At 41.9% G+C, this 16,799-nt stretch overlaps 1 protein-coding gene across 2 annotated transcripts; it reads right to left on the bottom strand.

Annotated features, from left to right (window-relative positions):
• Nucleotides 1–444: 444 nt before the first annotated feature.
• On the bottom strand, nucleotides 445–14,168 carry LOC128607350 (phytanoyl-CoA hydroxylase-interacting protein). 2 transcript variants are annotated; one of them, XM_053624100.1, is made up of 6 exons: nucleotides 13,887–14,168; nucleotides 6,911–7,090; nucleotides 3,468–3,602; nucleotides 3,319–3,358; nucleotides 2,150–2,267; nucleotides 445–1,099 (listed from the first exon to the last, which is right to left on the bottom strand). In XM_053624100.1, the coding sequence occupies exons 2-6, from the start codon at nucleotides 7,085–7,087 to the stop codon at nucleotides 565–567; spliced, it is 1,005 nt and encodes a 334-aa protein (XP_053480075.1). In that variant the 5' UTR covers nucleotides 7,088–7,090; nucleotides 13,887–14,168; the 3' UTR covers nucleotides 445–564. The 2 variants fall into 2 exon arrangements, with proteins under 2 accessions (XP_053480075.1, XP_053480074.1); XM_053624099.1 differs by lacking the exon at nucleotides 13,887–14,168 and having other exon boundaries at nucleotides 6,911–7,252.
• Nucleotides 14,169–16,799: the final 2,631 nt, after the last annotated feature.

Raw genomic sequence — 16,799 nt, 5'->3', positions numbered from 1 at the left:
CAACAGAGGAATCAAAAGCAATGCAGAGGATATGACGGGAATCATTTCAGGACTTTAGAACTGTCATCATTAGTATTTTTTTCTTAAGACAAACAATTTAACCATTTTCTTTACCCTTTTTTTTTTTTTTTTTTTGAGAAACCTGTGAAATCGAACATGCTGAATGTCTTGTTGGACAAAAATTCATTTCATTTTGTCCTAAGGGGGTACAAACTTTTGCACTCAGCCGTATTTTGGTAACTTTAGTAGGTAGCACCGATCCGTACAGACATCGCCGATCGTTGATCGTTACTGATTTGGCAGTATGTGCATTTTATGGCTTTCATATTTATATTAATGCTAAAATCATTCTGGCCTGATGATGCTTAAATCATATTAAATAAATAGAATAATCAGGACATGCTAGTTTCTCCATCTGGGACATTTTTAAAAATAATCTGCACAACACTGCTAAGAACGTTTTTTTTTGTTGTTTTTTTTTTTTAAAGCTCTAGCGCAGTTCTAGATGCAGACTGTCGCGTCAAAAACATTGCACCACTTCAGTCCGGTCTCGGTCTCGGTGTCTCAGCGTCCGACACTGATGTTACACACCTTGCAGCTCGGGTCCTTCTTGGCGTTGGCCGTGGAGAGGCTCATGAGCTGGTGATGGCCTCTGATCTGCGCCACCGTGCCTTGATCTAAAGGCAGCGCCTCCGTGTACATAACCTCCAGGATGACGTCACTGGCATGACAGAACGTCGGTTCGTCCCCGGGGACGTACGTCAGGAAAGGATTGGAGGAGAGGTCCAGCAGGGGGAGACGCCCGTCACAGAAGCGATCGCCCTCCGAGCCGACAGGGGCCAGCACCAAGACGACGTAGTGATATGCAGTGTACATGCAGTAGAAATCGGCGAAGTAGAGGTGCGTCTCGGGCTTCAGGAGGAGCGCGGCGGAGATCTGGAAGCGCAGGGGGCCGTAGGGCGAGTCTTTAGGAGGGAGACCCGTGTCGAACTCGGTGTTGCAGCTCAGGAAGATGCCACGGAGCTTTCCGTTGATGGGCGAGCCGTGGCTGCCGCTGTTGTCTTTTAGAGACGGGGGCATTGAACCTCCACATTCCGTTCTTTGGAGGAAACCGGACAGAGAGAAATGGTTTAAGACGAAAAAAATAATAATGAATCAATCAGTCAAATGTTGGTTGAGAATTTCTACAAATATATGTACAGCGTAGCTCCAAACAACACTTGTTGCATGTGCTGTTCATTTCGACGAAGGGTGCCAATAGTTTCTGCCTTGTGTCTCTATGCATAGTAAATAAAAGTTAAACGGCATTTAAAAGACGTCTCGATTTCAGCCAGCACATTCTCAAAACCTGTACTACCCGAGTTGTACGTACAGTGGTTTGCAAACTTAAAGCAGCTGTTTGTAACTTTTCGAGTCCTGTAAAAGTCCTGCCTGTGAGGTGAACTGCAAGTACAACCGACAGATTTCTGCGCAGTCGACCCCAGTCCCTCTGTTCAAACCACGAATACACTGTAAATTATGTTTCACGGAAAACCTATAAAGCGGAGCGAATTTCTGGGCTGTAAAAATGTCAACAGAAGACCGTCGTCTCAGGGAGTTTTTTTCTTGCCACTATCGCCTCTGCTTTGCTCATTTTGGATCTAAATGGACGTACATCCAGATTCCTGTAAAGCTAATTTGCGACACGATTTATTGTTAAAAGTTCTATACAAATACAATTCCATTCAATATGGTAGAGAGACTATCACACTGAACACTCTCTCTCTCTCTCCCAGTTAAGATGTCAGACCAGACCAGTTACATGGGAATATTGGGAATCGTGGTGTTTGACGTTGCAAGTGTTTACCGTGATGTACGTCAGCAGAAACAGTGATATTAACTATAATACTGTGATTTTTTTTATATTTTCTTCACATTGTTTCATTGCTAATCTTTTATGTCCCCACCCACCGGCTCGGCCGGAGAGGGTGGAGGCTAACACATACTTCCTCCGAGACGTGTAAAGCTAGCCAACCGCTTTCGTTCCCATGAGTATGTTACGGGCTGTCAGCCCTCTTCTGCATCTCCGATTCAAAACCGTGATCTCGGGCGAACGCTTGCTGTATGACTGGAGGGAAGGAAAAAGGTAAGATGATGAACTAACACCAACCTGACGTAGTGGAAGTATTCGGGCTGCTGGTTGCGGTAAAACACGGAGAAGCGCAGCAGCCGTCCCGCTACACCCTGGGCTTTATCCAGGAGCTGCTGCAGATGATCTACAGCGTAATCTACAGAAACACCATCACACACCTCCAGATGCAGTCAGCCAGCCACGACATGTTTGGTGGCTGTAGTTTATTTAGACTGTAGATTAGTTAGTCTGTAGTTTGTTTAATCTGTAGATTATGTAGTTTTCGCAACTTAGTCTGTAGTGTATTTAGACTGTATATTGGTTAGTCTGTAGTTTATTTAGATTGTAGCTTATTTAGTCTGTGGCTTATTTAGTTGGTAGTTTAGTTAATCTGTAGCTTATTTAGTCTGTAGCTTACTTTGTAGCTTAGTCTGTAGTTTAGTTAGTCTGTGCTTATTTAGTCTGTAGCTTATTTAGTCTAGCTTACTTTGTAGTTTAGTCTGTAGTTTAGTTAGTCTATGTTATTTAATCTGGTTTATTTTATCTGTAGTTTTTGTCTGTAGGCTAGTCACTCTGTAGATTATTGTGTCTGTAGTTCAGTTAGTCTGTAGATTATTTTGTCTGTAGTTTAGTTTGTCTGTAGTTTTTTGTCTTTAGTTAGACTGTAGTGTATTCTGTCTGTAAATTAGTTAGTCTGTAGTTTAGTTAGTCTGTATGTTATTTAATCTGAAGTTTATTTTATCTGTAGTTTTTGTAGGCTAGTCACTCTGTAGATTATTGTGTCTGTAGATTATTTAGTCTAGTTTTTGTCTGTAGTTTAGTTTGTCTAGTTTTTTTGTCTGTAGTTTAGTAAGACTGTAGTGTATTCTGTCTGTAAATTAGTTAGTCTGTAGTTTAGTTAGTCTGTATGTTATTTAATCTGAAGTTTATTTTATCTGTAGTTTTTGTCTGTAGGCTAGTCACTCTAGATTATTGTGTCTGTAGATTATTTAGTCTAGTTTTTGTCTGTAGTTTAGTTTGTCTAGTTTTTTTGTCTGTAGTTTAGTAAGACTAGTGTATTCTGTCTGTAAATTAGTTAGTCTGTAGTTTATTTAGTCTATGGCTTATTTAGTCTGCAGTTTAGTTAGTCTGTAGTATATTAAGTCAGTAGTTTAGTTAGTCTGTAGTTTAGTTAGTCTGTAGCTTATGTAAATGATGACGATTCTTACCCCCAGTGCAAAACTCCACCACCTGACTCCACTCAGACACCTGTAGTAATAATAATAATAAGAATAATAATAAGAAGAATTAGTCATAGGCAAGGTTGCTGGACAAGTTCAAAGAAGAGGAAAGGAATGAGGAAGAAGGTGGAGTGGACCTGGTAGTCTCCATCAGGCTGGCGGATAGCCGTCTGTACGGCCACACAGTACTCGGTACGAGGGCTCAGGAACCAGTGACCTCTCACGGCCATCGGCAGCGGCACCGCCTTAGCTACCAGCTTAGTGGGAACATCCTATGAAATCAAAATGTGATATAATCTCTATGGAGTTAAAATTGTTAACAGCTAGTAGACATTTCATAGACAGCTAGTAGACACTTCGTAGACAGCTAGTAGACACTTCGTAGACAGCTAGTAGACACTTCGTAGACACCTAGACATTTTGTAGACAGCTAGTAGACACTTCGTAGACAGCTAATAGACATTTTGTAGACAGTTAGTAGACACTTCGTAGACAGCTAGTAGACATTTTGTAGACACTTCGTAGACAGCTAGTAGACATTTTGTAGACAGTAGACATTTTGTAGACAGTTAGTAGACATGTCGTAGACATCTAGTGGACATGTCGTAGACATCTAGTGGACATGTCGTAGACAGCTAGTAGACATGTCGTAGACAGCTAGTGGACATGTCGTAGACAGCTAGTGGACATGTCGTAGACAGCTAGTGGACATGTCGTAGACAGCTAGTGGACACTTCGTAGACAGCTAGTAGACATGTCGTAGACAGCTAGTGGACAACCTAGTCCAATATTTCACAGACTCTATGCTTTACAACACTAATATCGCAAACTACAATAACTGTTGCATAGCATACTCATCTTTATCATTATAGGATACAGTTGAGCACAAAAGTTTGCACCCCCTGTGTTTTTTTAATGTAAAAAATGGAAAATGTAAATCTCTTTAACAATTTATCTCCAAATACGTAGAACTTAAGGAGTTGTTAAAAATAAAATGTTGGTGTATAATCATCCGTAAAACTTGAGACAAAAACAACAGAAGAACAATCTGGCAACAAGCGTGGCGAGGGAATGAGTGTTTACAGCTGCTTTAACGTAAGACATAACGTCAAATAAATTAAATAAGTTATCGTTACTATAGTAACAGCTCATTCACATGGGCTTGTACAGTGAACGATCTACTAATTTTTTAACTATTTTTGAAAAAAACGTGTGTAATCACTGACGTGGTTCCGTTTTCTTAAAGTCAGGAGGCGTGTATTTAACATGTCTGGAAGGAGTCTCCAGTGTCAGCGTTTTGTAACAGTCAGAGGTAAAGCCGTAACTTTTTCCGACATCTTCAGGACAGCTGCGTTTACCCAAAAACGTACAGAGAACGTAGAGATTCCTTTTCGTGGACGTTCCACAACGTTAAATGTAACTAGAATTGGATAAAAAGTACGACGCCTCATTCTTTAATTAATACAAAATTGTAATCGTTAACGAGTTGCTGTGGAATAAGAGGAATAAAACATTTCGAGATGTGCCGTTATAGGAAAGAATCAGCTCTGGGGTGGGAACAGGAAGTTCGTTTCATCACATCACATCACACCACCCTGATGTTGATTATTTTTTCTGAACTATTTCCCTTACATCATCTATTGCTAAAACACGTGAATTAGGATGCGCATATTTTTGAAAGAATGCTCTTATATACTGTAAGTATCTTATGTATTTTTGCATAAAAAGACATAGACGGTAACTCAGTCAACATCGCACAATAATCCAAGAAAGTGTTAAATATATTTCATAAACATATGAAACATTGGTCTAGCGTCCGTGAACTCGCTCGCGCTTTGTCGTAGAAATAAATATTCCTCCTTCGTATCAGGACGCTATCAAAGCTAATTAGATTTGTTGTGAAGTCTCCGTCCTTTGACAAGCAAAACCAATTACAGGAAGCACAGAAGCTCATAACCATAGCAACCCTGTCCTTCGCTCGCGAGTAAAACGAAGGCCGCAGTGGAAACGAGGGCGATTAAAAAGGCGTTTAGCAGCGATTTTCTGCAGCTGACCAACAAACGGCATCATGATACGACCGCCAAGGAAAGCCGCGCTTAACGAGCTACTCTGGAGTGTTCATGAGGATGTAAAAGCGGCGAGCGTTGACGGCGTCCAGGTTGGGTTTGAGAACCAAAAACGCTCAATGCGTTATTTATTTATTTATTTATTTATTTATTTATTCCCCCCCACACACACATTTTATTGACTAGTTAAATGTTTGTTTCAGCCCGCTGCGTCGTGAGCACTCCAGCACGGTGGCCTTTCGCCGCTCGCTGAGGGTTTTTGGTTGAGTTTGTGATGAGTCACTGGCTCACGGCACTTTTCATGACGAGGCCTTTGAGTTTCTAGATGAGAAGCGACCGGAAAAGCAACACCACACGTCAGATAATCTCATCTCCAAACCTCCAGTGCATTCACATTTATTCTCGCTTCCTCTCTCTCTCTCTCTCCCTCTCTCTCTCTTCTCTCTCTATCTCTCTATCTCTCTCTCTCTGACGTTACACTGAAGGAAAATTTGGCAGAATATCACAAATGAAAAGCTGCAAAATGTTACCGATCGGATTGTGAAGTTGCTGTGCTGTGAGAAAAAGCAAATCGTCGCATTATTTATTTATTTATTTATTTCTTTTTTAAAATAGGCAGTAATATCGATTTCAGCGTCCGTTTCCTTTTTCTTTTCCATCCTAACAAAGAAAAAAGAAAAAAGAAAAAAGCATAATTGTTGATATATTTCGGAAGGAGTCTCCGGTGTCAGTGCTTTCATCTGATAACAGTCAGATGTAAAGCTCTCCAGGACTTCAGCAATAGGAGGTGTTTACATTCTGTGGTCTCTCGGTAACGTTCAATTTCATTTACAAAGCGCTTTTAAGAACGGACGCTGTCACAAAGCCAGGTTTATAGGTTTATACGGGTATAAAATTTTCATTTAAATTCCCTACTGGGCAAGCCAGTGAGGAAAAACTCCTGGAGATGACCTGAAGGAACCTCGAGAGGAACCAGACTCGTCTGGGTGACACCGGATAGTGCGATTATAAATCATTACTGTTCTATAACCGTGTACGATGACGCTAACTTTAAGACTAACGAAATGAATAGCTCACTCTAGAATTGACCCGGAATGGTGCGGAAAACAAAAAACTCCCAGCCAGTGGCAGAGGGGAGGATGACCAGACTGGATCGAGTTGACAGAATAACTCAAATAACCGCTCTTTACAGCTGTGGTGAGCAGAAAAGCATCACAATGACGAAGAGCTACAACGGTAAAATCCTCAAGTCCTTGAAGAAAGGGTTCACAAACTTTCAAGCGCGGCTGTACGCTACATTTTTTAGTACGTGTGAAGTAAATGCCTTTTTTTCATTAATGTCCATGAATATAATTTCTTTTTACTTCAAACTTGGTTGTAGATTATTTGTTTTTTTTTTTTTTGCAAAACACAGCGAGAGGGCGAACGAGAAGCTCTCTGTCAGAGTGAGGTATGTTTGGGGGCGTAAAATTTTTTTTTAAAAAAACCCCCACGCTTGAGCTTGACGGACTCACTTTGTGTTTGAAGCGGTTCCTCTCTCCTCCGGCTTTGCGGCTGAGGTCGATGAAGTAGTGCGTCACACGTCCGGCATCCTCCGGGGTCATCTCCCAGGCAACGCGGAACGAGTCACAGGTCACCTCACTGATTTGGACGTTATGGGGTGTGGAGAGGAGATCTAACACCTCGGCCATCGCCTGGAGAGACAGCGAAAGAGAGATAGAGAGAGATGTCAAGAGGTGAAAAATTACAGCAGGCCAATGGAAAAGCAATCTTCTGTCTTCAGACAAAATTCAATTAACCTTTGGACGGGCGACCCATCAAACCACATCACCTTCTCTCTCTCTCACACACACACACACCCTCGGGTACAATTCCAGCATGCTTTATTCTCATGATTAATAAGACCACAGCTGGATGACACTCAATTTAAAAAAAATAATCTTTTTTTTTTTTTTTTTGTATGTAAACCTGCAGAAAATATAAAAAAGAAAGACTGATAAGGGAATGAATGTTTATAGCTGCTATAAAAATAAGTGCTGACTTGTTTCACGGATGTTCCACGACATTAAATATAACTATAAATGGATAAAAAGTACAAAGTGTTCTTATTTAGAAAATGGAAACCGTTTAGCGTTGGCAAATTGCTGTGCGTGTTAATGGAATATGAGAACGTGTGAAAGGGAAATGTACCGGATACTGTATACTGTATACTGTATACATAGCCGATATAAGAGAGATTTGGAATACATTCACATAAGAAATAAAGTATAGCACAATATAGACTCGACAGAGATGAAAGCAAGGACGAAGCTTGCAGTAAACGCGTCTGTTTTTCTACGGGATGAATTTCGGCAGTGCGGTCGGCTCTCGCCAGCGTAAATCTCTTTTCATGTATGATAATCATCACCTTATCAAAAAATCACTCACACAGTCACCAAATCCAATTATTATTCCACCGCACAGATGATTTCCAGTGATAGCGAAATGATTTATCCCTTTAGTGCTTGAAAAGAAAAGACATCAGGAGTTACGCAGGCTGCTCGCTCGCAAGCGGCGTAAAGTGTTTTGCTCGGCCGAGCAGTAAGATGTCAAGCGCCTGGATTAAATAAGGGACTTCCTATTGTGTAGTCATTTATTTTGGTTAAAACTCCTGCGGAACTCATTACAGAGAGTTTAAGGAAAAGGCGACGGATTGATTTGCAAGTTGAAGGCGTTATAATAACGTCGGGTTGTGAATGTTGCTAGCTAGTTAGCTATTAGCTAGTTTAATTCACCAATAATAACAAAACAAAACAAAAAAACACCTTCAAACATTCTCAATTTGTTGAATTCGATTAATTTTACGTTTTTTACAGCTAATAAATTAAGTATTTTAAGGCGTTCGGGTATTTTCACAAACCCGGGTGGTATTTATCTGTCTATATAAATAAGTATATAATAATAATCGATCGATTGCGTATATGAATAAACGACCTTTTTCCAGAGAGCTTGACAGAAAAACTTATTATCGTGGTTGTATATACGTAAGTAATATACGCGATCGAGCTTAAAGCGGCGGTTTGTCATTTTTGGAGCCCTCTGTTGGCTGTGAGTTGAATCGCAATTGCGGTAAAAAAAAAAACACACACACAAAAAAAAACCAATGACGCAGTTCTGTTAAAGCTGCACGTGTTATAAGTAGACGTTTAGGCCGTAGAGCTGAACAGCTTCCTATTTGTAAGGGGGGGTGGAGCTAATTTCAGGGCCAGAAAAAATGTAAAACGGTCAACTAGAAAGGAAACGAGCGTGACGAACCGCGACGCTGTGAACTACACGGCGAGGAAGAAGAACGTGAAAGGTGTGAATGGTGTGTACTGGTTACATGTTTCTAGGTTCCAGTTAAAATTTAGACGTCCAATTAATGAGCTCACGCTCGGGTTTACGCAGGATATGGCGCATAAAACAAAAAACAGGGGAGAACGGACAGACGCATCAACCCTTGAGGAGGATCGGTAGAAAAGCACATCGGGTTCCACTCCTGTCAGCCAAGAACGGGAATCTGAAGATACATTGGGAACAGAGTCCAAAACCGGGCCGTTGAAGATCGGACACAACGTCGCCTGGTTTCGGACAAATCTCGATTTCTGCTCCGACGTTCAGGCAGTAGGGACAAAATTCGCGTCCTACTCAGCGTTCAGATGGTGCTCTGGTGAATGCATGCGATCGTAAACGTCTAAAAAACCTTCTAAACTAGAACTCTAACATGGATCAGATCTGGACCTACAGTACTTCGTAGGATACGCTTTATGAACTAGCGCCTTTGGGACGCTTTAATCGAATTCACGCGAATAACAGACGCCCGTGGACGTCTCCGGTTCGTCTGCGATTGTCCATAAAATCCTAATTACTTCAAGGAAATGGAAGGCTCTTGCATCGTGTGCAGCAAATAGCGATAATGCGTAATGTTTCCACTCAGCAGGAAGCGATACAGAATCTCTCGTATTCTGTCTAGATATTCTGGTGAGAACTGAGCCTCCGAATCATCAAATCCTCCCGGTTTCAACACCCGGCTCCGAATCCTCAGAACTTCCTGTAAGGTGAGAGTGTGTCCCGGGATGATAAGTGATAGCGCTGTAGCCGAGGTGATAGCGTGCGTTATGGGTTCGATTAGCCGGTGTGATGGGTGACCTCAAAAAGAGAGTGCTCACACACACACACACACAAAACCTGTTATCACACACTCCACACCCAGAGAGGGAAAGTGTCAGGACTTTGAATTATGACCCTTTTCCCCCTCTCCGAGGTCGTCCTCTCCATAAACCCAGACATAAAGCTCACAATATTTCACACTCCATGGCTCCTTCCACGCCTCAGCGCACTTCTGTTATGTAAAACACACGAGCTGCACTGGTACTGACCCGGGAAAGAAAAAAAACAAAACAAGAACCATGATTCAGAGGCCAGCGTGACTAGAGGTAAAAAAACTACAACGTTTTTCAATCAGACAAGACATGCTTGGTGTCTAAATTCTGCTCTCGTTTTGTAGTGGAGTGCCAAGGCTAACGTCGCTAACAGCAGTGGAAGCCTAAAGCCACCAGTTTAGCATTGTGCGGATTGCAAATCATCACAAAGTCGACTCAGAGGGTATAATTCGCCTCAGAAACACGACTTGTACATAAACATCGTCATAGCTAGCTGGATCTATAGCTAGCTATCGTCATAGCTAGCCGAATATGTTAGCTGGATCCATATTATCATCGCTAAATCGCTGTTACGCTAAAGATTTACGCTAAAGTTTTCTGTTAGCGGTTCATTTCTATTTCACGCAGTTCATCAGGTTTATATACATACATATATATATATATGTGCACCCCTCACATTTTTGTAAATATTTGATGATATCTTTTCATGTGACGACACTGAAGAAATGACACTTTGCTACAATGTAAAGTAGTGAGTGTACAGCTTGTGTAACAGTGTAAATTCGCCGTCCCCTCAAAATAACTCAACACACAGCCATTAATGTCTAAACCGCTGGCAACAAAAGTAAGTACACCCCTAAGTGAAAATGTCCAAATTGGGCCCAAAGTGTCAGTATTTTGTGTGGCCACCATTATTTTCCAGCACTGCCTTATATATATATGTATATATATGTATATATATTATAATGGTGTGTCGTATAGTGTATATATATTATTAGTGTGTGTGTGTGTGTGTGTGTGTGTGTGTGTGGCTTCGTGCTGTTAATATGGATGTCAGCGGATGACAAAGAACCCACTTTACTCTGTCTGTCACGCATGCCTACGTCCACCCAGTAGTGTGTGTGTGTGTGTGTGTGTGTGTGTGTGTGTGTGTGTGTGTGTGTGTGTGTGTGTGTGTGTGTGTGTGTGTGTGTGACATCATCCAATCAAAGCTTTGTAGAGTTTATAGGCTAATAAACGTCTGTCCTTCACATGTCTCTTGTCTCTTGGGGATAGCGTAGCACTGCGGTAGTAACGCTGTGGTAACGCCGTGGCAACACTATGGCGATGTTGTTTCAGTGTCATGGAAACAGCATCCTCTCCTGTGCTCTCTCTCTTTCTCCAAGTTAATGTAGGGCACTAAAATTCTCCAAGGACTTATATCAAAGCCCACACACACACACACACACACACACACACACACACACACACACATACACACATACAAACACACACACACATACAAACACACACCTGCTCTGCTTTCATTTCATTTGATAAAAATCACTCTTTGAAAGCTGTGTTCCGCGTGTTTCCGTGGGCACGTGCTCGTCTCGGCGTTCGTCAACGCGTACTCAGTTGAGACAAAATCCGTTTTAAAGGCGATTAAGAGACACTCATGCGTCTAGCTCCGTAAATATTGGCACCCTCCAACATATGGCCATAGCTGTAGCTACAAGATAACAACCCTGAACATACCGTAAGTGTAAATCAACCCTGAAATGGATGCGGGACACGAAACCAGCGTTTTGCAAACAAACACGTCGATTTGAACCTCGCTGAAACTCCGAATCGATCCATCGACACACGCGAACATAAAAATATAAACAGTTTAAATGGATTAATAATTAAAAAGGAGCTTCGAGATCGTCTATACTCTATCCAATTCTCTCATCACGAAACGCAAGCGTAGTACTGAAAACTCGAATAAAATAAAGTAGAATGTGTCAAAATCCAACCCAGTTGAAAGAATATATATTTATATATAAATAGTATGCCAGATGTTCACCAGATGACTTCCCTTCCCATAGTTTCTAAGTGAAAGAGTGTATGCTAATGTACCTCACTTTTAACGTTTATCTACAGAAAAAAAAAAATCGAAATTCCCAGAAGGCCTTTAACGAGGCTGAATATTACAGCTGAGAGGAACCAAAAGCTGCTCAGAGGATGTGAAAGAGGGTGGAGGGACTAACAGTTCGTACACCAGGTGAAAAAAGGACGTACAAGTTAATAAACAATATTTATATCGCTTTCAGACAGGGGGTACAAACTTTTAAACTGACGCCATTTAAATGCACTTTGTACCATTAATCGATCTTATACTACAACGCCGTTTAATTACCGACGCTTGGTCAGAAGGTGCTGATGAATTCTCTATAACAGCAGCACGGGTTTACATTCATGCGCTCGTTCTAATACGTTAACGTTTCTATAGCAACGGCTCATAATCCAAGGCCTAATAATACACTGAAGGAAAAAAAAAAACGCGTCGTGAGGTTTGCTTTACGAGACTTTGGTGTAACGTTTACGGAAGGAGTCTCCGGTTTCGGCGCTTTGTAGCAGTCGGAGGTCAAGCTGTAGCTTCGCGTTGTATGCGTCGCGGCTTCTCTTTAACATGGCAAGATGTGTCTTTTTTTGTCTTATAACTTCAAAGAGAGAGAGAGAGAGAGAGAGAGAGGTAGGTGAGCGAAACGGCTGTTTATAGCTGCTATAGTGTAAGTGAGAACAGGAACTAACGTGTTCCAAGGAACATCTAATTGTAAACGATTTAAAAAGTAAGACATGTTTGTTAATAAATAAATGGAAATTGTAATCGTCGGCACGTTGCTGCGGGATGAGAGGAATAAAACACTTCGGGACATTTCCTTTATAGGGAAATACTGCACTTCGTGGTGGTAAATGTAACGCCGGGCTGTCGTTGATTATTTTCCTATAACAGCACAATACAGTCCTTTATCTCGTACTTTATACACACAATTCAAGCGTTTTTTAAATGTATTTATTTATTCGTAAGTTACCTAGTGATCAGGAAAACCCAACATCTGAAATGACACTCCTTTGTTTTTGTTCTAAGGGTGTGCAAACTTTTGCGCTCGACTGCACGTGAATCGTTTCGTCCTTGAGAAAGCATCATCCATCAATCCATCCATCCATCCATCTTCTATAGCGCTTATCCTTTTCAGGGTCGCGGGGAACCTGGAGCCTATCCCAGGGAGCATGGGGAACAAGGCGGGGTACACCCTGGACAGGGTGCCGATCCATCGCAGGGCACAATCACACACACACTCACACACCCGTTCATACACTACGGACACTTTGGACATGCCAATCAGCCTACCATGCATGTCTTTGGACTGGGGGAGGAAACCGGAGTACCCGGAGGAAACCCCCGCAGCACGGGGAGAACGTGCGAACTTGGAGAAAGCATTATTTTTTTTAAATATTATTTTCTATAGCGTATAGCAGCATTTTGCAAAACTAGGAAAAGGAGCCGTCTGGAATTCTGAGCATTATGGAATATCCTAGAATTCCGACTTCAAGGAATTCTGAAGCGTTCCGGGTTCTAGAGTCTGTCACGGAATCGACTGACGCTTTGATCTGGTTCGGAGTCTCGAGAATGGATTTTGAGGCGCAGAGCGTGACTGATTCTCTGAGATTGGCCTTAATGTGAATGAAACGACTGAGAGAGAGAGAGAGACAGAGAGAGAGAGAGAGATGTGTGCATGTGTATTATTAACGATATTGGTCATGGCTCAGATTTCTCCTGATGTTTTCGACTCTCGTCGTACCTGCAATGCAGTCGGTGTCGGCCAGAGTGAAAAATGAGAAACGATATTTTTCTCTCTCTCTGTAAATTCCCCCTGCAACCAAAACAGGAAAATCCTTCTCACTGGAAAGCTCTTTAAACAGCACTGTTTACAGCCTGAGACAGAGGAGCTGTGTGGCTTCTAAAGAAGAAGAAGAAAAAAACAGCAGCCCTGATGTGGAAAGTACACACACACACACACACACACAAAACAACTGGAATATTAGTGCAGACTCAGCAACATCCGAGGAAAACAAAACAAGCACACAAGCATGGACTGATGCTCGGAGATCTTCGACTACACCTGCGCTCATGTTACATAATAATAATAATAATAATAATAATAATAATAATAATAAACTCCTCCAGAGATTAAGTAGTGGATGCAACATGCATTGTGCACTGACCAATTTACACACACACACACACACACACACACCTACACACAATGAAGACGAGGCTTACCTCAGTGCCTGCAGCTCTGCGATCAACACAAATACTGGACTGATTGAGAGAGAGAGAGAGAGAGAGAGAGAGAGAGACAAAGAGGGAGAGAGAGAGAGCGAGAGAGAAACACGGATGCTGCTGTGATGCTGTTTGTGTCTCTGCTCTGGAGTGGAAGAAGGATGGAGGGATTACTCTTTCTCTATCTTTCTTCTCCTCCTCTTTCACGTGTCCTCTCTCTCTCTCTCTCTCTCTCTCTCTCTCGCCTGTTACACCTCCATGCCCTCCAGTCTCTGAGTACCCCTCCTCTCCCAGCCCACCGTGCATGTGTGTGTGTGTGTGTGTGTGGACATGTTTTTATATCTAGGTGTGAACCAAATGTCCCCTCAAAGACGGGATTTTCTTCTATCTGTTTTTCTTTCACTTCATTAAAAGCTTTTTGAAAGACAAACGTGTGTGAGTAAGAGCGAGGGACATAACCACACACACACACACACACACACACACACACACACACACTTACACATAATCAGCGCTGCAGTTTCAATCACTCATAATGAAAGACAGTGATAATTGGACTGAAGATTGGACTCATCATCGTCTAATTCATCAGTTCAGGCATTAAAGCAGAACCTGCTGCGAGCTGGATTGCAGGTTTGTTTGGTTTTTTTTTAAACGCTTCGGCCGAATAAAAGTCGTACAGACGGATAAAAATCCCCTGTGTCTAGAAAACAATGCTGAGGGACGTTCTTCACTTCATCACATACCATAAAATAAAACACCTGGTGTTGTGCCGTTACAGGAAAATAATCAACAACGCAACGCCGGCGCTACTTCTTACCCCCCTGAAGTTCTTCAGCAGGTCTTGAAGTGTTTAATTCCATTTATTACCTATTAAAGCATACTTTTTTTTTTTTTTATCCATTTATAGTCACGTTTAATGTCATGGAACATCTGAGTTCCGGTTCTCACTTACGTTCTAGCAGCTACAAACAGTCGTCCCTTCAGTTTCTTTCTCTCTCTTGTTAAGACAAAAAACAGTCACGTTTCCAAGAAACCGCAACCAAAGCAGTGTAAACTCCTCCTTTAGCTTTTACTTCTTCACTGGCACTGGAGACTCCTTCCTCAAAAAAAAAAAAAAAAGTAGAATAAACGTCTCCGAACGGAAAACTCCGACGTCCGAGGTATCAGAACGAGGTCGTTAATATAAAGCTTTGATTTGTAGCTGCACTACTGTCAGAGCTGCGGATATAGAAAACTAATCAACACCTTCTGAGTCACTTTTACTCAGATTTACATCCTGTGTGTGTGTGTGTGTGTGTGTATATATGTATATGTGTATATATATATAGTTGCTAACAGTTTCCTTGTGTTTCTCTGTGCATTACGGTGCTGTAATTTACAGTAACAGCTCTTCAGCTCAGCGGGGTTTTTGGCACACGGACAGACAGATGGACGCACCGGGGGTGGGGGGGAGGGGGATAACGGAGACGAGGCGTGGGGGATGACTGGCGCCTTCACCTTAAAATACAACTCGCCATGGCGCCTTTTGTGCGATCTTGACAGATTGTCCTAATTACATACACGGTCCTGAGAAGTTTATTATTATACACACAAGTACACTCGCAGATGCTGAAGTAGAAAAATCAAGGATATATCCATCCATCCATCTTCTATAGCGCTTATCCTTCAGGGTCACGGGGAACCTGGAGTCAATCCCAGGGAGCACGGGGCACGAGGCGGGGTACACCCTGGACGGGGTGCCGATCCATCGCAGGGCACGATCACATACACACTCACACACACATTCATACACTACGGACACTTTAGACACGCCGATCAGCCTACCGTGCATGTCTTTGGACTGGGGGAGGAAACCGGAGTACCCAGAGGAAACCCCCGCAGCACGGGGAGAACATGCGAACTCCGCGCACACAGAGCAGTGGCGAGAATCGAACCCCCGACCCTGGCGGTGTGAGGCGAACGTGCTAACTAAAGGGTATATTAAAACATTTTTTTATTTCATTTTAAGATGGAGAGTAAATGTTCTCCAGTCATATTTACGTGAGGTAAATATTGCAGTATTGTGCAATTTATGATAATGTTCTAATTACGTCCTCGTCCTCGTCCTCGTCAGTTCCCGGGTAAAAGGATTTATCCAGAGCTGGAGGAGCCAGATGGTCCCATATGGTCCAGTACCACAGGCAGCGCTGGACTACAAGGCAATACACATCCACTTTTACACGCCACTGATCAGTACACGACATTAAACACACCACACGAGCTGGGGAGGGCCAGGCTTTCCACCTACGCCACGAGTCAACCTACACCCTGACCAGGAATGGAAAATACTTAGTATATATTTTACTTATATATATATATATAAACTTGTTCTCAAAAGTATTTAACACACGGATTTCTATCACTTCATTTATTAAGTGATATATAATAACAGGAATCTTGATAGTTGCAGTTAATTATTTAAAAATAAAGGACAGGTATTTACATCATAGTGACAGACACGTCGTCTGTTTTTAAGATAAAGGACTATAATAAAAGCTAACTATGACTTTATCCTTTAGTGAGTATAAAGACCTTTAACATTTACAATATAAATAAATGATGCGGTAATCACGCCCTCTGCTGTTCATACTTGGAACTTCAGTTTATATAATGTTTAATGAAAAGCCAGAAAAAAAATCCTTCTCATCCTCCAGAAACGTCACAGATACAAAATCCAGTTAAGTAAGTTCACCCTGAATTTACACTGATTTATGCAGAATGCGTGTCCCACGTGTACAGGGATTCCACTGTATGGTATATACATCCATACACCCGGATATTCTGGACTGATGTCAGTAATCATTTAAACAGTTTTTAAAATAATAATTGTGGATATTATCACTGATAATAAAAACGGGTTAACTGGACATG

This window comes from Ictalurus furcatus, chromosome 5 (genome assembly GCF_023375685.1).
Source record: "Ictalurus furcatus strain D&B chromosome 5, Billie_1.0, whole genome shotgun sequence".
Lineage (NCBI taxonomy): Eukaryota > Metazoa > Chordata > Actinopteri > Siluriformes > Ictaluridae > Ictalurus > Ictalurus furcatus.
This window is presented reverse-complemented; position numbering and strand designations above follow the sequence as displayed.

Bases quoted from the DNA above. Each gene is read 5' to 3' on its own strand.
- LOC128607350 (XM_053624100.1), bottom strand. From the start codon at position 7,087: ATGGCCGAGGTGTTAGATCTCCTCTCCACACCCCATAACGTCCAAATC. The intron at 3,359-3,467 runs GTCCACTCCACC...TTATTACTACAG, and splicing joins AGCCTGATGGAGACTACCAG to GTGTCTGAGTGGAGTCAGGT. The intron at 2,268-3,318 runs GTAAGAATCGTC...GTGTTTCTGTAG, and splicing joins GGTGGAGTTTTGCACTGGGG to ATTACGCTGTAGATCATCTG.